Source organism: Chelonoidis abingdonii, chromosome 19 (assembly GCF_003597395.2).
Source record: "Chelonoidis abingdonii isolate Lonesome George chromosome 19, CheloAbing_2.0, whole genome shotgun sequence".
Classification (NCBI taxonomy): domain Eukaryota; kingdom Metazoa; phylum Chordata; order Testudines; family Testudinidae; genus Chelonoidis; species Chelonoidis abingdonii.
In genome coordinates this window covers 3,853,588-3,879,981 of record NC_133787.1, presented here as the reverse complement: position 1 = coordinate 3,879,981, position 26,394 = coordinate 3,853,588, and the positions used below count along the sequence as shown (strand labels likewise).

Genomic DNA, 26,394 nt, shown 5'->3' with positions numbered 1-26,394 from the left:
TTCTTCATACTCTAGCTAGACTACATATTTTAATCTGCTCCAGTAATCCAACCATTATGGAAAATGGTAAGAAATCTTGATTTACTAAGAACAAAAGAATGGCCATACTGGCTCAGACCAATGGTCCATCTAGCCCAGTATCCTGTCTGCTGACACTCGCCAATGCCAAGAGCTTCAGAGGGAATGAACAGAACAGGCAATCAAATGATCCACCCTGTCGTCGACTACGAGCTTCTGGCGATAGATAACAGTTCTCTAGTCTCTCAGACTACCAATGATGAAGAAATAGTTTAGACTTTTACCACTTATGGACATTTAAATGGGCTTTTTCAGCAGTTTCTCTTTTTAGGAGGAGATACTTTAATCACACAGCGATAACTATCAGTTTCGGCTCTGAAACACAAACGTGTAGTGCACTAACATGTGGTGGTCCAATTAATATTTTATTTCAGCTAGTAATCTATAAAGCAATCTGTATACAAATAGGGAAAAGTGACTCAGTTAAATCTAGTTAGGTACAGAGGATCTGATACACTGATGGAATATTTGGATATTACCAATATGTTTTAAAATAATATCTTCTCACAATTCAGTTCTTACAATTGGATAAGACTCCAATTCAGATTAAACTTCCAAGAGAGTGCAAGGAAAACTTTTTTTAAAAAAGGCAGTTCTACCAAGAGCTGGTAAGCTACTTCTGAAAATGTTTCTCTTGACAGTTTATAAATAAACTCAGTTAACTCGAATATTTGAAAAAAATTTGGTCTTCGTATCATAACCTGTCAGACAGGAATGGTCCCAGTCAGGGATACAGTAAAGTTGAAAGCCTAACAACTCACTTTCCAGGCCCTGTATGCTGGCTCTCATCTAATCCTAAAAAGACAAAAGGTTCTGTTGCTATGGGCAGCTGGGAGGTAGCTTTGCATTCATGAACAAGTTTACAGTTACAATCTCCTCCTAATGTATTTGTTTCATCTCCAGTCCAGAGACAGTTCTCGGCGTAACGCACACTTACATCGTACAATATGACTAGCCATCTACCATGATAACATTTGAATCATTTATCTGTGAAACAGAGGAGAATATGGCTATGAAAGAGAATAGAACAAGGAACCAGCATTTACCTCCTTGGTTTGGGGAGTTGGCATTCACGCTGAGTGCTCTCCTAGCTAGAATCTGTAGAGTCCTCTTGTCCACCAGCACTTGCTCTTATACTAGTCTTGAAGTTTGCCCCTTTTATTAAGCATTAGTGGCCTTCTGATAAGCTGTATGTTAGGCGTTATGAATTTCAGGTTCATATTTTGTTTTTCAACAGAACAAACAATAGATGGCTTCTGATCACCTAATATGGGTAACTTGAGATAAGCATCCAAGTAGAGACTATGCAAAAAAGTGTGTAAATTCAATTTACAGATCTGATAGCACTTAATACTTTACATTTGCAAAACACTATACCCGTAGCCTCACAACATATACGTAGCGCAGGGGTTGGCAAAATTTTTGGCCCGAGGGCCACATCTGGGTGGGGAAATTGTATACAGGGCCATGAATGTAGGGCTGGGGCAGGGTGTTAGGGTGCAGGGTGCACCAGGGGACTCAGGGCAAGGATTTGGGCTCTAGCCCAGTGCTGCTTTCTTCGAGCAGCTCTGGGGCTGGCAGCAGCATGCAGCAGGGCTAAGGCAGGCTCCCTATCTGCCCTGGCCATGCACCACTCCCAGAAGTGGCCAGCATGTCCGGCAGAGGTGCCTGGGGGCGGGATGGGGCAGGTGGCTTCGCCGTGCACTATGCTTCACGCTGCCCTCACCAATGGGAGCTGCAGGGGGCAATAACTGCAGGCACGGGCAGGGCACAGAGCCCTCTGCCCGCCCTGCCCCCATGGCCAAAGGGACGTGGTGCCAGCCGCTTCCGGGAGCAGTGTGGGGCCAGGGCAGGCAGGGAGCCTGCCTTAGCCCTGCTGTGCCATGGGGCTGGCAATCCGGTGGGCCAGACTGAAAGCCCTGAAGGCCCAGATTCAGCCCACTGGCCGTAGTTTGCCCTCCCTTGATGTAGTGCAAACATTGTTCCCATCTTACACATGGGAAAAAAAGAAATATAGAAAGTTACTTGCCCAAGATCTTACAAGTCAGTGACACTGATGGAATTAGAACCCAGGATTTCATTGCTTCCAGCACTATGCACCACCTTTCAGACACAGACAGAAATGGAATGCAGTACACTGGGAATACTGGAGACAATTATTATAAAGGCAGTTCAAGAGGGATAATGAATTACTGTGGTTCCAAACAACAGCTCTCTGAAGAACTATACGTACAGCTGAGTGATTACAAGGACAGGACAGACTACAGTTAAAGCAACAAGCATCCCTAGATGAAAGGATTCCAGAAATCTCAATGTAATGCTTTCCAATACGAAGACTGCACAAATAACAATACCTATAACAGAATTTGATTTATGTTTTGAAATAAGATTTTAAAGTGATGTAAAGTTTTTAAATTCCAAAACGGACCTGTTTCGTACGGTTATTTTTGAGATACATTTTCCTAGTTACCTGGAAGGCTAGTGGCTAGAGTTGAATTGTGGGGAAGAGCTAGCGAGAAAACTAGATAAGAGACCTTAAGGTGATAGGTTTTTAAAAAGATTATGACAGCCTGTTATCAGAACACGTGTTTTTTAAAAAACAGTCAGATAAATTTCACCAACAAGTCCTTCAGAGACAGACAACGAAGGTCAGGATGTGGTACCTGTTCAGACACTAGCAAAATGGGTTATGATTTTAAGAACATAAAAATAACCATACTGGGTCAAACCGATGGTCCATCTAGCCTAGTAAACCATCTTCGGACAGTAGCCAGTACCAGATGCTTCAGAGGGAATAAACAGAACAGGGCAATTTATTGAGTAACACAACCCATTACCCAGTCCCAGCTTCTAGCAGTCAGAGCTTTAGGGATACCCAGAGCATCTTGGCTAATAGCCACTGATGGACCTATCCCCCATGAGTTTAGTTAATTCTTTTCTGAATCCAGTTATTTTTGGTGTTCACAACATCCCTTGGCAACAAGTTTCACTGGTTGACTATGCATTGTGTGAAAAAGTACTGTCTTGTGTTTGTTTTAAACATGCTGTCTATTCATTTCATTGGATGACCCCTGGATCTTGTATGATATGAAAAGGTAAATAACACTTCCATATTCACTTTCTCCACAGTAGTCATGATTGTATAGTCCTTTATCAAATGTCCTCAGTCATCTCTCTTCCAAGCTGAACAGACTCTCTTCATGTGGAAGCTGTTCCATACCCCTAATCATTTGCTCTTACTATTTCCAACTCTAATATATCCTTTTTGAGACGGGGTGACCAGAACTGCACACAATATTCAAGGTGTGGTCACCTCATGGGTTTAGATACTGGCATTATAATATTTTCTGTTTTATTATTGATCCCAATTAATAGTTCTTAATATTGTTAGGTTTAAGGTTTTTGACTGCTGCTGCACACTGAGCAGACGTTTTCAGAAAACGATCCAAGATGATTCCAGGATGTGTTTCTTGAGTGATAAAAGCTAACTTGGACTCCATCATTTTATATGTATAGTTGGGTTTATGTTTCCCAATGTGCATTACTCTGCATTTATCAACACTGAATTTCATCTCCTGTTTTCTTGCCCAGTCACCCAGTTTTGTGAGTTCCCTTTGTAACTCTTCACAGTCTGCTTTGGACCTAATTATCTTGAGTAATTTTGTATTGTCCACAAACTTTGCCACTTCAACATATTTATAAATGATTTGGAAAAAAGGAGTAAATAGTGAACAGCACTGCTACCAGTACAGATCCTTGGGATACCCCATTATTTACTTCTCTCTACTGTGAAAACTGATCATCTATTCCTAACTTTTTTCCCCCTTTTCTACGAGTTACTGATTCATGAGAGGACCTTCTCTCATACTCCAGGGCTGCTTACATTGCTGAAGAATCATCAAAGGCTTTACCAAATTCCAGCTACATTATATCCACTGGATCCCCCTTGTCCACAATTGATGACCCCTCAAAGAACTGCAGTAGGCTGGTGAAGCACAGTTTCCCTTCACAAAAGCCATCTTGACTGCCCCCAGCCAAAGCCTGTTCCTGTATGTGTCTGCTCGTTCTGTTCTATAGCTTAACCCCGCCGGCCTGGTACTGCAGCCCTACCGGCCTGTAACTGCCAGGATCGCCTACGGACCCCGTTTTAGAGGCGGGCGTTACACGGCCTGTGCTCCCGCCCGGTACAGAGCGGATTTCAGCCCCACAGCTGAGCAGCCCGGGCTCGCCCCCCAGTGCCTACGGGGCTGCTGGCAGCGCCCATGCAGCTCCGGCCGCACTATGCAGGGGCCAGGCCCGCGGCACTGGAGCCCCCGCCCCTCCCGTCAGGGCGCAGCGGGCGGCTCCGGCTCGGNCACCGCGCGGCTCCCACGATGGCGGCAGCACCGAGCGCGGCCTGAACCCACTGAGCCGCCTTCCCGAGCGGCCCCCTCGCCGCCTCGCGATGCTGCCCGGGCCGGCTCCAGCCCGCAGCACCGCGCCCCCTACCCAGCCCGCCTACCTGGGGCCCGCACTCACCGCGCGGCTCCCACGATGGCGGCAGCACCGAGCGCGGCCTGAACCCACTGAGCCGCCTTCCCCCGCGCTCCCCGCCCCGCCCTGACGCGCCCACCACCCCATCGCACGCCGGGAAAGCGAGTCCTGCCACGGCCAATAAACAGCCCTGGCTGGGGGCGCGCGGACTACCATTCCCGGCATGCCATGCGCCGCCACCGCCCACCGGCTCCCAGCTTGAAGGAAAGGTAACGAAACAACATTCTGCTGTCGGCGCCCTTTAGCCGCAGAGCGTTGTGGGATAGTGGCGGAGCGCGGCGCTGTTGGTTTCCTTTCCCTCAAAACTGCGCCCTCGGCTCTTGGCGGGACTTGGCCTAGTGGGCAGCGGCGCTTTTCCCGCGGGTGGCGGGGCCCTGTCCTGGCAGCCGCTTGGGGGCAGCGCGGGGTCAATAGCTGGGTCTGCTGCCCTCTGCGTGGCGAGGGGTCCCGGGGGCGGGCCGGGCCCGGCAGCTCCGCTCTCCTTCGGGCTGGGGCCCCCTCAGTCTCCTCCTGCCCCGCCTGGCCGGCAAAGCCCTCGGCCCCAGGGCTGGCCATGGCGGGGGCGGGGACTCAGAGCCGTCTGTCCCGGGGCTGTTCTCTGCAGCCCTTCCCCTGAGCAGCCTGCGCCTGTGCACGGCCCCCACCCGTGGCATCGGCGTCAAGCTCATCCTCTCCTTCCAGACCTGAACTCACCCTCCTCAGCGAGGTCTCGCGGCCCTGCCCCTCCCCTCCCGCTCTCTTGTATCTCTTTATTCTTGACTTCACACCTTCCCTTGTGCTGCCTTTCACTGGAACACGCTCCCAGCTCTTGTTGGCCAAGCCGCCTCGAATAGCGCCTTCAGCTCACTCCTAAACCCCAGCTTCTTCCAGGGGGAAGTGACATCATCTACCACAGTGGGGCTGGTGACATAGGTGTTCTGTGCCTCCTAAAATCCATGCACCCCAATGAAACTAGTCCATTAGTTGCCTAATGGCCACCCCTAAATGGAGGCAAAGAGTGGATAGCTATTTTGCCAAGAAAATTCACCCTGGCCTGCAGAGGAAGACATAATGGTGCCTAATCTTAGAAAGGCAGAAAAAGAAAAGGATATGGCAACCAAACAGTTAAACAAAGGAACTTTTTTCAAGAATTCAAAGCCATAGAAATGGACTTTCTCACTAAATGCCTGGCTATTAAGAAAAAGAAGAAGTAGCTGATTTTTATTATAAGGACTTTTGATGTGGCAATCATGAGAAAGTGGACACACTGGTCCATCTGCAGTTGTGAGTGAAGCCAGAGGTAAAGAGAAACATAGGAAACTGTGCAGATGAAGAATGTTAAAATCAAAGGGAGCGTCAGAAATTGTGGAAAGGAGAAAACCTGTTTTATTGCTCCAGTATATTCTCAAAGACTTGCTAAATTGAAACTTAGCAAAATCTGCAGTGGCCTACTGAGCCCCTTTCTCCCCTCTTGCAGTGGGAAGCTGTCCTGGAGGCATAATACTGCAGTGATACTGTTTCAACAGAAAGGGGTAATCATGAAAAAGGTGAGAGAATACAAATTTCCATACAAGAACATAGTCTGATGTTTCTAGACCTCGCGGCCATGAGTGAGTCAAATGAAGGAATTGGGTAAAGTTATTAAATCAGTCTGAAAAATGAACAGGTGGTTTCCCCATAAAGCTCACCTAACTTTCAAAACAAGGGTTATATTGAAAAATGTGAAACAGAAATACTCCCTGGGAATGGCAAGTAGAGAAACAATGAGACTGGAAGAGATGAGGCAGGCCTCTGGCAAATAATCAAGCCCCAAAGGAGAAGAATCCTAAAGGAGAAATATGAAGCTACACAACTCCACTGGAAGCATGTGCACAGTTCAGTAAAATGGCAGAGAACCACTAATGACACAGAACAGAGAGGGTTTATAAGTAGGGTTTATAATTATCTGGAAATGGAGAAACAGGTATTTAGAGCTGTGAGGTTCAGAGTTTTGAGAAATAATCCAGGTACTATCCTGGACAGTTGATCATTTCATGCAAGGAGTGGTCAGAGCTCTCCCAACCTCTAGGCAGTGTTAGGGCCATGAAACCGTGGTTTAAGCCCTGAAGATTCCCAGCTCTCCACAGGTAGTCCCAGGAGGCTTCTACCTGACTCCGGTTGCAGTGGCAGCAACTGGGGTGAGCCTTTTTTTTTTTCTTTCAGGCTCATGAGTTCTGCCTCTCAAAGCAGTTGGCTGGGGAGAGGCAGGACTGCTGCTGAAAGCTGAGGAAGCTAGGGTGCTCCTGGGGTGGGAGAGAGGAAAGGAATGGAGCCACAGTGCAGTATTGAATGCTGCAGGCACCTTCCCTCAGTAAATTCCCTGGCTTATTAGTCGGGGTCTTTCCACTTGAAAATGTAAGCAGAGTCAGGATGAGCTGACATCCCTGACGTCTGGTGGTGAATTGTAGAGAGAGTGGAAAGAATTTTAAGAATGCATTGGCATCCACTCCCCCACTTAGCATAACCCCACAGCAGCTTGAGAGGGTGATTTTAACAGCTCTGGAATCCCCAATTTCTTTGTTATTGGGGCAGGAGGAAAGAAAAAAAGTTTGTCACCCTGATTGTGTGAATGGGGAGCTGTGGGACTGCTTTGTGACAGAAATGACTCAACCTCAGTTGGGTGGTACTTGCTAAACATGGGACATGGGTTCCAAAACCCTATGAATTGAGAGAGGTTGGGGACTGGTGTGTGCCTGATGCTATGGGTCTGAAACACCAATTGCACATCCTCCTTGCTCCACTGTTAAAGAGTAGAGCTAATTTTGATTCCATTAGGAGTCTATCTAGAGACTGCTGAGCTGAATTCATGTTGGATCAATGGTGCACCAGCACCAGGGCTCCCCTACTAAGAGCTGAAATTACTGAAAGAGCTGAACTGAGATCACTGAGTGCTGTGTTAACTAGTGGGGGAGTCTGAAGACCTATCGTTAAGCAGCTGGCAGAGCGGAGCAGTTGCAGCATGTTGGAGCAGCCCACAGAACAGTGAGCAGAGTGAAGTGGTTTGCAGGGGTGGCTGGAGGAGCAGTGCGGCTGGTGTGGTGGAGCTGGTCGTGGTGAAGGCTGCAGCAGAACTTCATGGAGAGGCGGAGCAGTTGGCCCTGGCCCATGTCACCCCCCCATTTCCACCCAGGCTGGGGATGTGTGTGTAAAACTCTACAGATAAACTCTTGAATTCTGGGGTGGCACTGACCAGAGACTTTTGGGTTGTTGGACTTTGGGGTGATTGGACTTAAGACCCTAAGGGGGAAAGGACATTGCTAAACATACTTGGAGGTGGGTTTTTATTCATGGTTTGTGTTATAACCCTGTTTGTGGTGTTTCTCCAATGGGATGCCGCATTGATTCCTTCCTTTATTAAAAAGATTTTGTTACACTCAGACTCCGTGCTTGCAAGAGGGGAAGTATTGCCTCCTGGAGGTGCCCAGAGGGATGTGGTATGTAAGTGTCCCAGGTCACTGGGTGGGGGCTCGAGCCAGTTATGCATTGTGTTGGTGAAACGGAACCCCTGGATACTGAACCCGGCCCTTGTTGCTGCCAACTCAGAGGGGCAGAAGGGTTACAAAAACATAATTGCATCCCCTGTCAATCCCTTGGCTTCTCACAGCTTAGAGCTGGTGACTGCAGGTGGCTGATGCCATCCTTGGGCTGGGAGCCTAAATGGGCAATGACTAGGGCAGCCAATCGTTTCCTGTTTCTCTCCCTCTGGCTGGGCCACAGGCCCATTCTTCAGATGAAAGGGGGCTCTGTGCCCTCTCTCTACCTGGGCTTTCTCCACAGATCTGCCAAAGTCGCTGTTTTTTAGATGGAGTCCATCTTTCTTCACAGTCAGTCTGTGGAACTTGTTTTCAAGGGATGTTGTGAAGACCAAAACTAACGGGTTGAAAAAAATTAGATAAGTTCACGGAGGATAGGTCTATCAATGGTTATTAGCCAAGATGGTCAGGGACACAACCCCGTGCTCTAGGTGTCCCTAAATCTCTGACTGCCACATGCTGGGCCTGGATGACAGGTGATGATCATTCAATGATTGCCTGTTCTGTTCATTACCTCTGTAGCACCTGGCATTGGCCACTCTTGGAGTACAGAATCCTAGGCTAGATGGACCATTGATCTGACCCAGCATGGCCATTCTTACGTTCCCCCTCCAGCTCTCCTGCCACATCCAGCTTTCTTGCTGCCCAGCTGAGCTGGGTTCTCTGCCTTGCACCTACTGCTGCAGGGAAGGAAGGAAGCATAACTATCAACAGCGAGCAAAGAAAATCCTTTCTCTACCGGCTCTAACTGCAGGGCTATATATCAGGGCTAGGGCTCTCTCTCCCTAGGACTGACCGGTCAGAAGCCACAGCTGCCTACCAGGCCATGAGGGGCAGTGCTTTCAAGGGGAAAGACAGTCCGGGCTGCTGTGGAGAGGAATGGAGCTCCAGGAGCTGTTTTTTGTGAAGATTTTGTGGGGAGGGGCAGAGTACTGATGGGGGAGGGTGGATGCTGGGTGGTTTGTGGAGGGAGGAGTGAGTTGCATTGTGGGGATGTTTTACTTCTGGGGAAACTGTTGGGACATTGTCTCCCAGTGGTAGGGATGGACCGAAGTGTTTGGTTCAGCCCATTGAGGGGGATGAGATGGGAAAGGGTCACTAATAGGTAGGAGGGAGATGGCAATGGGCACTTACTTTTCATGCCTGCTGTTTGCATGGTTATGCCAAATGTTTTCCAGGCCAGTTAGTAGGCCAGCACAGGCAGGTCTCGTTACCCTGCAATTTCCAATCCAATATGGGTTGGAAGTTGCTGCTGCCGCTGGCTGGGCTGGGCTCCAGCCCTTTGATGTGAGGGCTAACGGGCAGCAGCTGCTGCCTCCTGGTTCTATAGTAGCAGTGGTAGTAGCAGAAGTGTTCCCCAAAATCTGAGATCCAGATGGTTGCCCCATTGTGCTGGGTGCTGTACAAACACACACGAGAGGCAATGACTATCCTGGTGAGTTTACATAAGAACGGCCATACTGGGTTAGACAACTGGTCCATTTAGCCCAGTATCCTGTATTCCAACAGTGGCTGGTGCCAGTTGCTACAAAGGGAATGAACAAAACAGGATAGTTATCAAGTGATCCACCCCCTGTAGTTTGGTCAGAGTTTTGGAAACACCTATAGCATGGTGGTGTATCCCTGACCATTTTGGCTAATAGTCACTGATGGACCTATCCTACAGGAACTTATCTACTGGTAATTCTTTTTTGAATTCAGTTATATTTTTTGCATTCACAACATCCCCTGGCAACAAGTTTCACAAGTTGATTGCACTGTGTGAAAAAATATTTCCTTATGTTTGTTTTAAATCTGTTGCCTGTTCATTTCATTGGATTACCCTTGGTTCTTGTGTTATGAGAAAAGGTAAATAACACTTCTGTATTCACGTTCTCCACACCAGTCATTGTATAGTCCTTTATCATATCCCCCCTCAGTCATCTCTCTTCCAAACTGAGGTCATGTGGAAGCTGTTCCATACCCTTAATCATTTTTGTTGCCCTTACTATTTCCAATTCTAATATCTTTTTTTGAGATGGGGTGGCCAGAACCGCACATAGTATTAAAGGTGTGAGCATATCATGGGTTTATATAGTGGCATTATGATATTTTCTGTCTTAGTTATCTATCCCTTTCCTAATCGTTCCTAATATTGTTAGCTTTTTTGGACTGCTGCTGCGCATTGACCGGATGTTTTCAGAGACCTATCACAATGGCTCCAAGATCTTTTTCTTGAATGGTAAAAGCTAACTTAAACCCCATCATTTTATATGTATAGTTCGGTTTATGTTTCCCAATGTACATTACTTTGAATTTATCAACACTGAATTTCATCTCCCATTTTCTTGCCCAGTCACCCAGTTTTGTGAGATCCCTTTGAAACTCTTCGCAGTCTGCTTTAGACTTAACTGTCTCGTCAACTCTCAACTGTGCAAATTCTCATGAGTCAAGGCCATCTCCCTTGTGGAAACTCCTGCATCTGTCTGATGCAGCAAAACCCAGAGAAATCTCCCCTGCAGGAGAGCCTCAATGGTGAGATTTTGGATTAATGCGAGTTAGTCTGTCTGGTGTATGGGGCCTGGATGGAAGTGAAATGGGGGCAGGGGAAAGTCAAGGCAATGGAGATTACAGCCTGGATGCTGTCTAGGCAGGGCCACCATAATACTGACCTTGCTGGAAAGGAGGATTGTGCTTGCTCCATGGCTGAGCTCTGAAAAGCCAGCTGAGTGAGCCCTTGAGAACAGGCTGAGCTCACTGCAACTGGTGCAGATCTGAGGGCAGCTTTACATGCAGGCTCCTGAGGCTGCTCTGACAAAAGGCCCAAAGCAGAGTTTTCCTCATTTTCAGCAAAATGCTGACATTTCCCCTGTAGAGGATTTGAAAGGAAGGTTCTCAGGGACAGCAGAGGTGTGGAGGCACACACTGGAATGCACTGGGGCTGATGGTCCAGTACCAGAGTAGGCAACCTATGGCACACATGCCGAAGGTGGCATGCGAGCTGATTTTCAGTGGCACTCTTACTGCCCGGGTTCTGGCCACCGGTCTGGGGGGGACTCTGCATTTTAATTTAATTTTAAATGAAGCTTCTTAAACATTTTTAAAACCTTATTTACTTTACATACAACAATAGTTTAGTTATATATTATAGACATATAGAAAGAGACCTTCTAGAAACATTAAAATGTATGACTGGCACACAAAACCTTAAATCAGAGTGAATAAATGAAGACTCGGCACAGCACTTGTGAAAGGTTGCCAACCCCTGGTCCAGTGCATGGCAGTGGTCAGCAGAGGGAGTCTGGAGCCAAAGGGAAACAGAAGTTGGCAGCAGAGCTGCCTCCAGAGCTAAATAGATGGAGTTACCCTGGAGTGCAGGACATGGCAGCAGCTAGCCGGCCTCTGGGAAGGCCTGGAGCCATTCTATCACTCCCTACTTATGCAGCAGTTGAGCGGCCTGTGGGAGTCTAATTCTTCCTCCTCTGCCCAGGGTAGAATGGGTCACACAGGTTCAGCAATGCCACTTCCAGCTCCAGCCCCACTACCCCACATCCATGCTGTTCCATAACATTGATTCCAAAAAGGTAGAAGGAAAGGACCTCCTCAGAAGCCCCCATTTGTTTGTATATCTCATTGCAGGTGCAGGAGCAGCTCAGCCTTCAACAAACACTCCTCCAGCTCCTGCAGAACATGGGAACCATCCCTGCTCTGTGCAGAGGCAGCTGGGAGAACTTCATGGGGCAGGGAAGACTAACAACAAGGTTGGTTTGGGGACCTGCCCCAGTGCATGTATTGTGGCCATGGAGGAAGGTCTCTAGGCATGGCCCCAGGCCATACGTGCCTGTGGAGCAGGATGCAGAGCTGGAGGGCACCCCAGCACACAAGGCAGTGTGAGGAAGACTCACTAGCATAGGCACCGACTTCCCCTCTTTCCAGTGAGTGCTTGACCCCCCCTTTGCCCTGGCCCCACCTCCATTCCAACCCCTTCCCCAAAGTCCCTGCCCCAACTCCACCCCCTCCCTGCTAATATTCTAGCTCCTTCCCCAAATTCCCTCCCCGGCCCCGCCTCCTCCCCTGAGAACACCACATTCCGGCTCCTCACCCCTGCACCCCCCAGCATGCTAACACTACCAAACAGCAAATGCTGGAAGGTAAGCAGAGGGGCAGGGACACGGCACGCTCGGGAAGACGGGGGGACTTGGCTGCTCCCTATAGGGGCTCCAGCCCTGGAGCACTCACAGAGTTGGCACCTATGCTCACTAGTAACCATTTAAGAGGAACGAGATTCCAGAAAACGAACAATAGGTAATGCAGTCAACCCAGGCACTAGCCCCATCACAGCCCTTCTCAGGATGACACCAGCCCTGATACCCCCCTGCCCCCAGTCTGGTGTCCCGTGCCTGCTATAACATTAGCTCTCATGGGAGTCTCCAGCACCTGCCCAACAACCCTACATGGTCCCATGGATTCTGCTATGGTTACAGCACCCAGCCCTATCAGGTGTTCTTGACACTGAGCTGAGGCAGGTGCTCTTGAAGGAGGAACTAGAGGTTCATAAACTGCCAGGGGAGGGGAGTTTGGAAGGGAAACTGAGTGCAAACCTGAGACAGGATTTCCAGCAGAGGAAATTTGAGAAATCCACTGAAAACTAGTTTGGGCAGAGCTCTGAGAAATATCCTGCAGGGAACAATGCTGTAGTGGCTGGGAGGTTGCTGGTTAGAGGTGAGGCGAGGCGTTGTAATCTCTCTTCCCTTTCTAGCTAATCCCTGCATGGGACAATATTTGTTGTTAAAGCCAAAATGGGATTAAGCAAGGTTTGAGAACAAGCTCCCAAGTGGCTTTAGACAAAATAAAAAGCAGAGGTCAGCACCGAAGAGATGACGTTTGGGCACTGGAACTGTACATGTGATGGATTAAAGCAATACTTTCTCTTGGCTGTGGTTGGTGATTTACCCCTTTGCTTTCTGTCCCTTACGGGTGAATTCAGATGCAGGCTCCTAGGTACCTATTCACTTTCCTTGCTCACAGCAAACTGATTGCAGCTATTACGCTGGGGACTCCTCAAAACTGAGGAATTGTTCCTTCAATATGCATCACCTTGCACTTGTCTTCACGGAGAGGTGTGGGCAATTGCCCTTTAATAAATGCTCCCCTAAGAGATGTCTGATTGACCTCCATAGCGCTAAGCTTTTCCCCAGCCCTTAGCGTAAAAACGTCTTTACAACCTTTTTAGTTTTACATGCTGGCACTCTGGTTCTGTTTTGGTTTAGGTAGAGCCCATCCTTCTGTATATGCTCCTCCTTTTCCAAAAGATTCCTGTTCCTAAATCCCACCCTCCCAATACCATTGTCTCATCCACAGTGAGACTCTGCAGTTCTGCCTAACTGTGCAAGAAACTGGAAGCATTTCAGACTACTGCCATGGAGGTCCAGGACTTTAATCCCTTTCTTGGCAGCCTAATTTCAGCCTCCAGGACCTCCCTCACCCTAGCATAAGTGTAGGTGCACAAAAGGTACTTGGGCTTATGCCAGCATCGCTTGCCTTTTATTTTCAAAAGGAAAACTGCTACTAGCACTGAACTGAGACAGGACTATAGCAAGCCATGCCTAAGGTGCTGTTTTACAGAGCTACTGCATTACCCTTCCCCGCTTAGCTTCATTTTGGAGAAGTTATAGGGAAAGTAAATGTAATAAGGTAAAATCTAAAAGCAACAACCAGCTTTGCATCTTTCGTTCACTCTTCTTTCCAAGAGATTCTAAGGGATGAGTTTATTGTAGGGGGAAAAATCCTCTACAAAAATTGAGCATTGGGTTTTAATTGCAGATTTTGAGAGACCAAAGGGTAATGTGCACAGGTAAGTGAACGTAACTACTCTCAGTGCAGTGGCAAGACTCTTCCTATGCTCCCTATACTGAAAACTAGTCCCCAAGAAAACAGAACCACTTCCAATATCAATATGACAGGCAGTGCTGTATGATCAACAATCTCAGCCCCTGACACAGAATCCAAATGAGTAAAAGAGACAGCTATTGAGTATGTTAGGAAGTGGCAGTGAAGCTGTATTTGAACTCTCAGTGGAAAAGTGCAACCAAAGAGCATGAAGGCAGATGTGCATACAGGGAAAACCTAATTTGAACTGGAAAACATGGGCTATATACATATTTGCAACAGTAGGAATCAGTAACAAAAAGTCCTCCAGGCACTGGAATTATTTGAGAAAGAAATGTCAAGATACAATAGATAAACTTTGAAAAACAGTACAGGACTGAGGCTGCAGGTGTCCAACTCCATTCACAGCTTTCCTTACAGCCTCTCTGGAGGTAATGCTTACCTTCTCCCACAAAGGTCATGAGGCTACAGTAGTCTGTAAGGCAGCGAAGCAAGACACTTCACCCATGACATACTGTGAAAGTACTAATTGTGGGGAGACTGCATTACCTAGTATTAGATCAGATTCAGCAAGTCAGTTGTTATACTCATGATGTTTGGAAGGTCACCTCAGTCTGTATTAAAGTGCACAGTGCCAAGCTCTGGTTTAGACTAGGACACTTTGCAAATATGAACTAGACCTCTGGTATTGTAAAGACAGTCCCTCTGGGCACTATTCATACATTACATAGCACTGAAATAGGAAACATAACAAAACAAAATAGACTTTATTAAAATTAGGCATATTAGCACCTCAGTGTAACCTGGAGAAAAGGAACAGTCCAGCAGTTAACCAGTCCAGCACTCCAAACAGCTGAACGTCCTGAAGTGCATTACAATGGTAGAAAAGTACCATGACGACTATTACAACATGCACATTCTAAACACTCTCAGGCAGCTAGGATGCACAAATAGTCTCATTTACAATATGCCAGAAAAAGAGACATTGTGCTGCCTATTGTCTTGATAGAAGTTTAACTATCAAAGTGAGATCAACTGACCATGTTACATGAGTTAAATCCAACACAGTGTTGCAAGCATGTTTGCCAATCCTTCCCCCATGAAAACTTGATGCAGTTGTGACTTGCACTGAAGTTTGCACATCAGGTAGCTACAGTCTGAGCCAGGTATCAGATTGGAAAAATAAATTAAAATGAAATTATACATATTTTTAGTACATTAATAGATCTGTATCATCTTCCTGGTCAACCAGCTGAGTCAATACACAAGTTAAGAGAACTGAACCACTCATCATAGTATCAGCTGAACCCACTGAAGTCGAGTTTAGCTGTCTGGATACTGAATGGCAACTGGGCATATTACACTCCCGTAAATCCCCCGTGCACCCTTCAGATTTAGTAATGCTAGCTATGGGGACAGAATGAACTGGACAGTTGGCCAGCTAAAAGTTAGCCAGTGCTACAAAGATTTCAGTATTTGAAGATGATTTTTACATTTAGAAAAGGTGTACAAAATCTAGTAAAATCTGCAGCCCAATCCACTCTAGAGTGTAATATACTCTAAACACAAGAGAAAGCTCTTAATCTCAAACCTGTAGTTAGTCCATTTAACTCCCTTCCCTTGGCTGAAACACAGAGTCTGGGCATTTTCTGATGTAATTATAGGGCACACTTTTGGTGAATTGTTCTTTCCTAAAGCGTATCGCTGTTCAAATGCAAAGCATTAAATATAAGCATCAAGGTGGAGCCATTCAGGTGTATCAAACCACTAGGGGCATTGAGTTAGCAGTTTCACTGGCTTTCTAATAATTGAAAGTTACTGGAAGCAGATGCTCAGTCCAAACTGTGGTAGTGTCACCTCTCTCCCCCCACAATTTTTCTGGAGAGTTTTGTTTTATTGTCCATGAAAAGTGGGGGACTAACACTGGCTAGTTCCAGAGACAGTGCAAGCATCCCATATTGATGGGTTATAATGCTCCTCAATCCTGGAGCAATGCCAGGATATTCCAGTTGGAGGTCTCTCCTAATCCAAAACTAGTCCCGCCAAGTACATTACAAGCAAGCAACAAAGATATGCAGAGTCACTGGAGACTAAACTCATTTCACTTGTGATCTAAGCCAAAATTTCAACCCAGGTCTTTGTGAAAAAGCTAGGGTTTTAAAGACCAATATGCCTGTTAGTTACATTTGAGGAGTCAAATGTTTAAGCCAATGAGACAAGCTGTAGCCACTGAATGTGAACGAGGTATGAAGCCATTATACCAGATCAGAATAATCCTTGTCAGTGTCAAGAGCATCAAGGCATCTGTAAATCTGCAACAGCTACACGTGTAATGCAAAGAGAGAGCAATGACTACACTATACAGTTGCACTCTAGTTTGAAGTGATTCGTTCACAGGTAAAATGGCAGTCTCTAACGGCATCAGTAATTTACTGAAGAAGCATCATGCTGACAGGGCTTCTAAAGTTCTCTCACATCTTTGCTTAAGGAGGCCAAACCGAACACTGTTTTTCACTTTTACGGAGGACACTGCACCAGTCACAGTTTTAAACATGCTTTGGCAGGGATTAGCATGACTGCTACCCAAGTAACATTGTACCAAGTTTTGTTCAGTTCCTGATGCTCACCACCCTACATCCACTTAGTGGTAACATGGGTCCCTTCTAGAAAAGTTTTTCAAATGCTGTCACAACACAGGTACAGCTCCTGAACCAGCAGCTCTGGGAGACTTAGCACCAAGAGGGCACTGGCTGTATTCAAAGCACAGTGTCACCGACACCCACCAGGACACGGGGTTGGAAATGCAGTGGGCAGCCAGCATCCCCTACCCTCTCAGGTACACAGTGGTGCTCAGGTGGGTGGAGCTGGCGCAGCCAGGATGGAGACGACAGAGCCCTGGTGATGGCTCCCATGAAGAGGCTGGCAGTCAATGAGTTTATCCCCGTGTGTCCCTGCACAGGCTGGGGGGGCTTGTCCCTGGGCGGGCACCAGGGCTGTGAGCAGCAGACTGGGCTGCCAGGACCCCACAGGCCGGGGATCTCGGGCTCTCAGAGGCCGGGCCGCTTGCGGGCCCCGGCGCTGGCGGCGTGCAGCAGCCGGTCCTTCTCGCGGATCTCCTCGCGGAGCTGGGCCTCGGCCAGGCGCAGGCGGCGGATGCTGCCCTTCATCTCCTTCATCTTCACCTGCAGCAGGGCGATGATGTCCCGCTGCTCGTTCAGCTTGCGCAGCAGCTCCTCGGCCGTGGTGCCCGACGACAGCGAGTACGAGTGGTCCGCGGGGCCGCCCTCGGCCGCGCCCTCCTCGCCCCCCAGGCGCGCCGGCGCCTCGGGCCCCCGACTCCACCTGCACGTGAGGTCGATGGCTTCACGCCTCGGGCCGGCGGGCCGGCCGGGCTGCGGCTCACGCCGGCGGGCAGGCCAGCAGCAGCCGCGGGCGCGGCGCGCGCGGGCCCCCTTGCGCTCGTTGACGCCGCGCAGCGGGAAGATGGTGGGCACGCGCACCAGGTAGGACTTGCGGCCGCCCGGGAAGTGCTCGCTGCACACGCGGTGGCCCGTGGTGGGCTGGAAGGTGCTGAAGCAGCCGCTGACGCCGGCGCGCGAGACGTTCTTCAGCCAGAGGCGCCGCAGCTCGGCGTCCTTGGGGAAGGTGTAGAAGTGCAGCGCCTTGTCGCGGTGCGAGTTGTTGTAGCAGCCCGGCACGCAGCACGTGAAGCCCGGCATGGCCCCGCCGGCCGGCCGCGGCCGAGAGCGCCCCGGGAGGGACTACAGCTCCCACAAGGCCGCCGCGCCCGCCGCCTCAGCGCCGCCCGCCGCCGCGGAACCGGAACTACCCGCCCCACAGTGCAGCGCGCCGGGACCGCGCCGGACTGCGCGCCCCACAGTGCACCGCGCCGAGTCTGCGCCGGACTGCCCGCCCCACAGTGCACCGCGCCGAGTCTGCTCACTCCACAGTGCACCGTGCCTGAACTGCCCGCCCCACAATGCACCGCGCCGAGTCTGCTCATTGCACAGTGCACCGTGCCTGGACTGCCCACCCCACAATGCACCGCACCGAGCCTGCGCACTCCACACAATCGTGCCTGGACTGCCCGCCCCACAATGCACCGCGCCGAGTCTGCTCACTGCACGGTGCACCGTGCCTGGACTGCCCGCCCCACAGTGCACCGCGCCGAGTCTGCTCACTCCACACAACCGTGCCTGGACTGCCCGCCCCACAGTGCACCGCGCCGAGCTTGTCCGCTCCGCTGTGCACCGCCCCACAATGCACTGCGCCGGACTGCCCGCCCCACAGTGCACCGCGCCGATCCTACCCGCTCTGCAGGGCACCGCCCCACAAGGCACCGCGCCGAGCCTGCGCCGGACTACCCCCCCCAGAAGGCACCGCGCCGAGCCTGCTCACTGCACAGTGCACCGCGCCTAGACCGCGCCGGACTCCCAGCCCCACAATGCAGCGCGCCGGGACTGCGCTGAACTGCCCGCCCCACAGTCCACCGTGAAGGGTCCGGCCAGGATTGCCCGCTCCACAGTGCAGAGGGCAGGGACTGCCCGATCCACAATGCCCCGGGCCCCCACAGCCCAGAAACTACCTGCCCCACAATGCACTGCGGCCATCTCGCGTCGCGCCCGCTGAGGCGGGACCTGTGGAAGTACAGGAGATAAATGCTGGTGTCACAGGTATGTAGGTGCTAGAGAGAAGGGCAGGCCCAGTGGTTGGGGCACCAGCCTGGAACTTAGGAGCCCTGAGTTCAGGTCCCTGCTCTGCTGAGAGTCCCTGTGTGATGCCGTGCCAGTCAAGCGCTCTGTGCCTCAGTTTCCCATCGGTAAAACGGGGATGATATTGCACCCGCTGTGAATGCTAAATAAACGTTGTGAGCCACTCACATACTGCAGTAATAGGATAGATTATTCCTGGGGAAGTAAACATTCCATAACAAATTGGCTGTACAGCACTCACGACACACCAGGCTTTTATGCAACTTGTATCTACTGTACTGCATCGAAGGACTTCTGTCCATAACCCACAAGGCACTGCAGCCCTGACCCTTCCTGGGCGGGAGCTAGGAAGACAGCTGAACTACACAACCCACAATGCACCTGTTCTTCACGCCCCAGCCAGTCAAGCTCACAGTAGCACTATAAACCCCCTCACCTTCACCCAAGCATCCTGCTCCCAAGGATGGGGCAGAGCTCCACAGGGACAAAAACAGTGAGCAACCCAATCCCACAATATACCTTGTCCGTTCAGATCTATGCCTTCCACCACATCCATGTATAAGATTGTTTCCCAGAAAGTATACCTTGCCCAAACAGAACTACATTTCTCTGGAAGTACCATGTTTTTTGGAGCTGTTGGCAGGTGGAATATATCTCTGACAAAGCAACAGAAGGTATACAAACAAACTACTAAGTGTTTCATAGTCTCAGTATAAAGCATAGGAAAATGCAGACAAGCCTGTGCTTTGCAAAATAGTTCTTTATAATTTTCACCCATTATCCCTGTTCTGTCATTTCTAAACAGACCTGTGCTCTGTTTGCTGAGTTACATCTGCTTGCTTTAGTAATGTAAGTGAACCTTATAGAGCTAGCACAACTATGGAAAAGAACTGCACTCTTTTGTGGCTCACACTTTGTGAACAAGAATATTAAATAACATCATTGCAAGATAATCTGTGCTCAATTTGCAAGCTTAGTAGTATAGGGTATAACTGCAGGCAGAATTTTAATACCATGATATTAGATAGCTGTCATGAATGCAGAATTTGGCCAGCAGAATCTTTACTGTGTAATGTTGATGCAGTAGCCACAAACTTCCTTGACTTCATGACCTCAGAGTAAGTTTTTCTGGATGGCCGTTAGAAAAAAAAGTCTATTATAAATTCAATATGTTTTATCCCGGAGAGAGAATAAATCTCATGCCATTTTTACAAGTAAACTTTGAAAATTAGAGCCAAAAAGAATGCGAACAGAGGGAAGGACATTAGTCTACACATTAGAAATTGCAAAAAAAGCTAAAGAACATCCATTGTTACTACTATGTAAAGGATGGTGCTGGACTGAGGAGGACAAAGACAGACACATTCCATAAGGCTGGCAGGGGCAAGTCCATGATAAACAAAATAGCCAATTGTGGAATTAATATTGAAGTGAGTGAGGAAGCAGTGAAGGGTCTGAGGGGGTTGATTCAGTTCAAAGAGTACTAACTCATGCCCAGGAATGTGCTTTAAATGTCTCTTTTTTAAACAATTGCACAGCTTTATTTCACTGTTATATAAAGCATGTAACAAAGGACAGGAAATGTCATATTATGAAGATTCACACTGGCATTATCTAAAGTGGAGCAAATGAAGGATTAAGTAGGGAAGATACATACCTTAATCTGCATAGACCTTTAACAACATACAGTGGAGTTCCAGAGGAGGAGTACAATGGAGTTGGTTTAATTTTTCTTAAGTAAGGATCAGCTTCCAAAACTTTGAGAAACACTGGACCTAGGATGATCCCCATGTCCTAGCATAAAACGCCTGGGCTCAGATGTGTGGTGACCCCATGGTTTAACTTCCCTCCCTCTTCCTCAATGATTTCCCATACCTTTTCTTTCTGCTCTTCAAAGTGAACTTGTGAAAATGGCATGAATGTGATTGTCTCTCCCAGATCACATATATTCTATTTACAAGAAAACAAATTTGTTTTCTAACTGCCACTCATGCAAACTTATTCACATAGGAGATCTGTGTGAGGCCAGTCTAAAAGTCAGTGTAGACAGGTGTAAAGTGCAGAAGTAGGGCTCAGAGCCCCTGAGATGTCAGCACTTTCAGTAGTGGTGCTGCTGTGGGTCCCCCAAACACAAGTGGAGAGATCCAAACTACAGACATAAACTCCAGAAGAACAGCAGGAGAGGCTAGGCCAAAGAAGGCTGGGTCCCCCCAAAGCTGGTGGGTGATTCCCCTGCTCTACTTAATCACTCAGCTTGGAGGGGACAGATGTCCATGCTTGAAGCACCTTGCACCCATCTCCCCAGTCACATTGTGGGGGAAGGGCAGGCTAAAAGCTGGAGAGAGCCTGCCCTATTGCAGGGCTAGAACTACCACTCCCAGCATGCACTGCCTGGCTGCAGGAACTACCACTCCCAGGAGTGGTGGGTCTGGTCGGGAGTTCTCGCGAGGTTTCGCTTGAATCGGTAGGCGGGAGGGAGCTGCCCGGTGCCGTTGGGCAGGGCCGGTTCGCGCGGAGGGAATCGAGGTCAGAGCTTCGCAGCTCCCGCTGGGGTGTGAGGAACCCGGCAAGCAGGTATCGGGGCCGCCATCCCCAGGGCAGTGGGGCCAGCCATGGGGGCGGCTGGAGGGGGAGTTCGCAGGGGCCCGCCAGGGCCCCCCCGGGGGGGGGAATGTTCGTTCGGAGGGGACCCCCAGGGCCCCCCCCCGGGGGGATGTTCGTTCGGAGGGGACCCCCAGGCCCGCCCCCCCCGGGGGGAATGTTCGTTCGCAGGGGACCCCCAGGTTCCCCTGGGGGGGGAGTTCACAGGGGGGCGCCAGGGCCCCCTCGGAGGAATGTTCGTTCGGAGAGGAGCCCCAGGGCCCCCCCCGGGGGGAATGTTTGTTCGGAGAGGACCCCCAGGCCCCTCCCCCCCCGGGGGGGATGTTCGTTCGGAGGGGACCCCCAGGCCCCTCCCCCCCCGGGGGGGATGTTCGTTCGGAGGGGACCCCCAGGCCCCTCCCGCCCCGGGGGGGATGTTCGTTCGGAGGGGACCCCCAGGCCCGCCCCCCCCGGGGGGAATGTTCGTTCGCAGGGGACCCCCAGGTTCCCCTGGGGGGGGAGTTCACAGGGGGGCGCCAGGGCCCCCTCGGAGGAATGTTCGTTCGGAGAGGAGCCCCAGGGCCCCCCCCGGGGGGGATGTTTGTTCGGAGAGGACCCAGGGCTCCCTGGGGGCGCTCTGAGGGAACCACTAGCCCCCAGGAGGGGGCTCTGTCCCCAGGCTCAGCTGTGGGATGGGAGGCATTCTGAGGGGGCACCTGGGCCTGGTGGCAAAGACCCTTCTGCTGTGTAAGGCTGTGCCCCACTGCTCTGTGCAGCTTTGTACTTCCCTTGTCTATTGCAGCTTGTAGAGCCAGCATAGTCTCCCCGCTCCCCTCCCCTGAGCCCCTTTGGGGCAGCACTTCCATGATACCACACCAACGTGGGTCTGTCCCCACCCTGCTAACTGAACAGAGTGTGCTTGGCTTTGTTTTTGCAGCATGTCTGACACCAGGGCTTCCCCCAGGACCAGGAGCTCTACCGGAGTCAGTCAGGACTCCAGGGCAGCATCTCCCTCGATGGCCCTGCGCCATAAAATGAAAGAGAGGGTCCGGCAGTCCGTGGGGAGAAAGGTACTATTTGCTTCTCTGATGTTTTGATATCACCTTGGGATTGTCTGGACTGTGAACCTGTAAGTACCTACATCGAAACCAAAAACGTGGTGATAAAGCAATCTTCAGTCTATCAGACAAAGATATAACAAAATCCAATGTCTGGAAGAAGTTAAACAAATTCAGACTTGAAATAAAGTGCAGATTTTTAACTGTGAGGGTAATTAATTATTGGAACAAGTTACCAAGGATAGTGATGGATTCTCCACTATTGGAAACTTTTTAAATTAAGATTTGATCTCTTTCTACAGGATCTGCTCTAGTTCAAGCAGGAATTAATTCTGGGAAGTTCTATGCCTGTGTTAAACAGGAGGTCAGACTAGGTGATCATAATGCTCCCTTGTAGCCTTAGAATCTGTGCAATGGAGCATAGCTGAGTTCACACACTGGAGCTGTAAGACATAAGTCTGTTTGCCTGCCAGGTGGTGGACTGTCTGGTTTTTAATACAAGTTGTTAAACGGTTTAAATGAGTGCAGGTGATTTGAAATGGGTTTTCAGCTCTCTTCTGCTTTTTCAGTAGGAGAGTGGTCAGTCACACCAGCTAAGCAGTTTTTCTCTTTCCAAGATACCTTATCTGATAGAAGCACAGTTCTGATTGTGTAATACTCTTTTTCCAGCAATAAAAACTCAGCTACTTGATAATGCTGCTGGTGCATCACCTTCTTTGGTAAGGGCAGAGTCCTTCAGTCTCTGCTCTGCAGATCTGCTCTCAAATATTCTGCCCTCCTTCTTCTTATTATTATTTCCACTGTGCTAGCACACTGAAATCAGGGTCCCGCTGTGGTAGGCCCTGTACAAACATAACGAGATGTTCCCTGCCCTGAACAGCTTACAGTGTCTAAGGCAAGAGATAACAACTGGTACTGCATACAGATGGCAGAGCAGAAGGAAACAATGGTTTTTGTAAATTATTAACTAGTAAATGCTGGAGAGGCAGGAACTCAACAAAAAAAAAAAAGTAAGTTCTATGTGCCTGGATCTTCCCAATTTCACGCTGCTAAGGAGAACAAAATACTTGAATCAATCATGTGGATTGGAGAGCAACAGTTTTGGTCTCATTTAGCTGTTCAGCTTGGTTGTGCTCTTTTATTTTTCAGATATGGCTTTTTGGGGGGTGGGGATGTGCGGGAGGTGGCTCATGAAACTGGGACGCCCATTCATAATTTGAGCCATGCATAATGTCTGTTTATGTCTCTTCAGTGATTTACCATGATGATGGACTGTCTTCAGTCTAAAGTGAAATGCAGACGCTGCTAAAGAGCAAATGGAGGACAGTATTTTTTTGGGTACCAAAGAGAGAGATACTAGGATCTCTGCTCTGAGGAAAATACTCCATACAACTGTGTGGTTGGAGGTTTTAGCTAGATTAACTCTCACCAGAAGATATGTTGTTAACACTTTTGCTTCTAAGGTTCAGGTTTGTTGGTGAAAATGAGAGCTTGAATTGGCTGTCTTTTATTTCTCCTCTAGCACTTCTCTGATCCAAGGAGGCAAAGCATTTCTGACAAAACCTCCCTGCCAAAGAAGACACCAACTATTCTCCCTGATCTTGATAATGATACGCCAAGGGTGGTGCTCAGAAGAATCATCCAGACCCGTAAGTCGAAAATCCTTTTCAGACAGCAGTGAAACAATTCTTTAAAGGATCTGGGGAGTGGGAATTGGTTTGTAATCTTTGATTACTCTGTTTTGCAGAGGAAGAATTCAGACCATTTTGTGATTCCCTTATACAAAAAGATACGTATTAGTGTATTGCAGCTGAAAGTGTCATGCTAGAAGTGTTCACTTTCAAGATATTGTGTTTCACCTTTGCAAACATGGCAGAGAATTTCTGCCACTCTATCTTCTAGTATTAGAACCACTGGACACGCATAGAAATGGTGCCTTAGCCTTTACGGCTACACTAGAATCTTCTAAAAAAAATAATAGTGATGAATCACCTAATTAATAATAGAATACCATTTATTTAAATATTTTGGATGTTTTTTACGTTTTCAAATATATTGATTTCAATTACAACACAAAATACAAAGTGTGCAATGCTCACTTTGTACTCTTATTACAAAAACTTGCACTCTAAAAAAGAAACAAAAGAAATAGTATTTTTCAGTTCACCTAACACAAGTACCGTAGTGTGATCTCTTTATCATGAAAGTTGAACTTACAAATGTAGAATTACATACAAAAAAACTGCACTCAAAAATAAAACAATGTAAAACTTTAGAGCCTACAAGCTCACTCAATCTTACTTAGGCAAACAAGTTTGTTTACATTTGCAGGAGATAATGCTGCCTGCTTCTTGTTTACCATGTCACCTGAAAGTGAGAACAGGTGTCTGCATGACACTTTTGTAGCTGGCGTTGCAAGGTATTTATGTGTCAGATGTGCTAAAGAGTCATATGTCCCTTCATGCTTTGCCCACCATTCCAGAGAACATGCTTCCATGCTGATGATGGGTTCTGTGTGATAACAATGCAAAGCAGTACAGACTGTTGCATGTTCATTTTCATCATCTGAGTCAGATGGTTGATTTTTCTTTTTTGTTGGTTCAGGTTCTGTAGTTTTCACATCGGACTGTGCTTTTTTAAGACTTCTGAAAACATGCTACACGCCTCTTCCCTCTCAGATTTTGGAAAGCACTTCAGATTCTTACATTTGGGTCGAGTGCTGTATCTGTCTTTAGAAATCTCACATTGGTACCTTCTTTGCATTTTGTCAAATCTGCAGTGAAAGTGTTCTTAAATCGAACAACGTGTGCTCTATTGTCATCTAAGTCTTCCATAATACAAAATATATGGCAGAATGCAAGTTAAACTGAGCAGGAGACATACAATTCTCCCCCAAGGAGTTGAGTCACACATTTAATTAATGCATTATTTTTTTAACAAGCATCATCAGCATGGAAGCATGTCCTCTGGAATGGTGGCTGAAGCATAAAGGGGCATATGAATGTTTAACATACCTGGCATGTAAATACCTAGCAATGTGTCGGCTGCAAGAGTGCCATAGGAACACCTGTTCTCATTTTTAGGTGACATTGTAAATAAGAAGCAGGCAGTATTATCTTCTGTAAATGTAAACAAACTTGTTTGTCTTAGCGATTGGTTGAACAGGAAGCAGGACTGAGTGGACTTGTAGGCTCTAAAGTTTTACGTTGTTCTGTTTTTGAGTGCAGTTATGTAACAAAAAATCTACATTTGTAAGTTGCACTTCGCTTCAGTACTTGTATGAGGTGAATTGAAATACTATTTCTTTATCATTTTTACAGTGGAAATACTAGAAATAAAAATAATAGTATAAAGTGAGCACTGTACACTTTGTATTCTGTATTGGAAATTGAAATCAAATATTTGAAAATGTAGGAAAAACATCCATAATATGTAATAAATGTCAATTGGTATTCTATTGTTTAACTGCAATTAAACTGTGATTAATATTTTTTAATCGCACGAGTTAACTGCGATTAATCGACAGCCCTACAAATTTTCCACTGCTGTCAACTTTGGATCAGCTGCCAGCTGCTGCCTGATTTTTTTTTTTTTTTTTTTTTTAATGCTACTAATCCTAATGAAACCTAGCCAGTAGAAAGCCTTCCTAAAAAATTAATTGTGAGCTCGCCATGGAGTATGCAGGTCTCACTTGGGGAGAACCGATTTTGGCATCTACTATCCTGCCTCCACTGTGGCATCATAGGCAGTGAATAAATATTTCATCTTAGTTCAGAAATAGGAAGAAGTTAACCTGACGGTGGAGTGGGGTACCCATCATTTCACTGCCATATTAACTTTGTTTCCAAAAATTAAACTAGTAAGAAAGTACTCTCTGTTGACAGAGCCACAAGTTTCCCCTCTGGTTCCTAAAATGAGTGAGACCAAAGAACCTGAAGAGCCTGGATCACAGCCTCCATCTGAGAGAATTTCCAGTGGGTAAGTAGTTTCCTGTCAACTTGTTAAGTATGTACA

At 48.2% G+C, this 26,394-nt stretch overlaps 3 protein-coding genes and 1 long non-coding RNA gene across 9 annotated transcripts in view; 2 read left to right on the top strand and 2 right to left on the bottom strand.

The window, feature by feature from the left end:
• Positions 1-4,690, bottom strand: part of NUTF2 (nuclear transport factor 2) — a 57,811-nt gene extending 53,121 nt beyond the window's left edge. Inside the window, exon 1 of one of the 5 annotated variants that reach the window (XM_075073740.1) lies at positions 4,597-4,690. Coding sequence is in view for 2 of the 5 variants with exons in the window: in XM_075073739.1 (XP_074929840.1) it covers positions 2,108-2,159 (52 nt within the window). In the remaining 3 variants the exon portion in view is untranslated. Of the gene's footprint in view, positions 1-2,107; positions 2,185-4,436; positions 4,504-4,579 lie in introns of those variants that run through there. The other 4 variants (XM_032788501.2, XM_032788500.2, XM_075073739.1 and 1 more) reach the window with 4 other exon arrangements.
• A 4,718-nt stretch (positions 4,691-9,408) lies between these two features.
• Positions 9,409-12,096, top strand: LOC116829605 (uncharacterized). Of its 2 annotated transcripts, none has more exons than XR_004374781.2 (3): positions 9,409-10,010; positions 10,498-10,676; positions 11,781-12,096. It is a non-coding gene; the product is annotated as an uncharacterized LOC116829605 (long non-coding RNA). The 2 variants fall into 2 exon arrangements; XR_012657278.1 differs by having other exon boundaries at positions 11,396-12,096.
• Positions 12,097-14,769: 2,673 nt separating this feature from the next.
• Positions 14,770-17,812, bottom strand: THAP11 (THAP domain containing 11). The gene has a single exon (XM_032788518.2). The coding sequence runs from the start codon at positions 17,747-17,749 to the stop codon at positions 17,078-17,080; it is 672 nt and encodes a 223-aa protein (XP_032644409.1). The 5' UTR covers positions 17,750-17,812; the 3' UTR covers positions 14,770-17,077.
• A 3,394-nt stretch (positions 17,813-21,206) lies between these two features.
• Positions 21,207-26,394, top strand: part of CENPT (centromere protein T) — a 39,131-nt gene continuing 33,943 nt past the window's right edge. The window contains exons 1-4 of the mRNA XM_075073734.1: positions 21,207-21,316; positions 22,260-22,392; positions 23,903-24,029; positions 26,265-26,358. Coding sequence (XP_074929835.1) covers positions 22,261-22,392; positions 23,903-24,029; positions 26,265-26,358 — 353 coding nt within the window. The 5' untranslated portion in view covers positions 21,207-21,316; position 22,260. The remainder of the gene's footprint in view (positions 21,317-22,259; positions 22,393-23,902; positions 24,030-26,264; positions 26,359-26,394) is intronic.

Bases quoted from the DNA above. Each gene is read 5' to 3' on its own strand.
- THAP11 (XM_032788518.2), bottom strand. From the start codon at position 17,749: ATGCCGGGCTTCACGTGCTGCGTGCCGGGCTGCTACAACAACTCGCAC.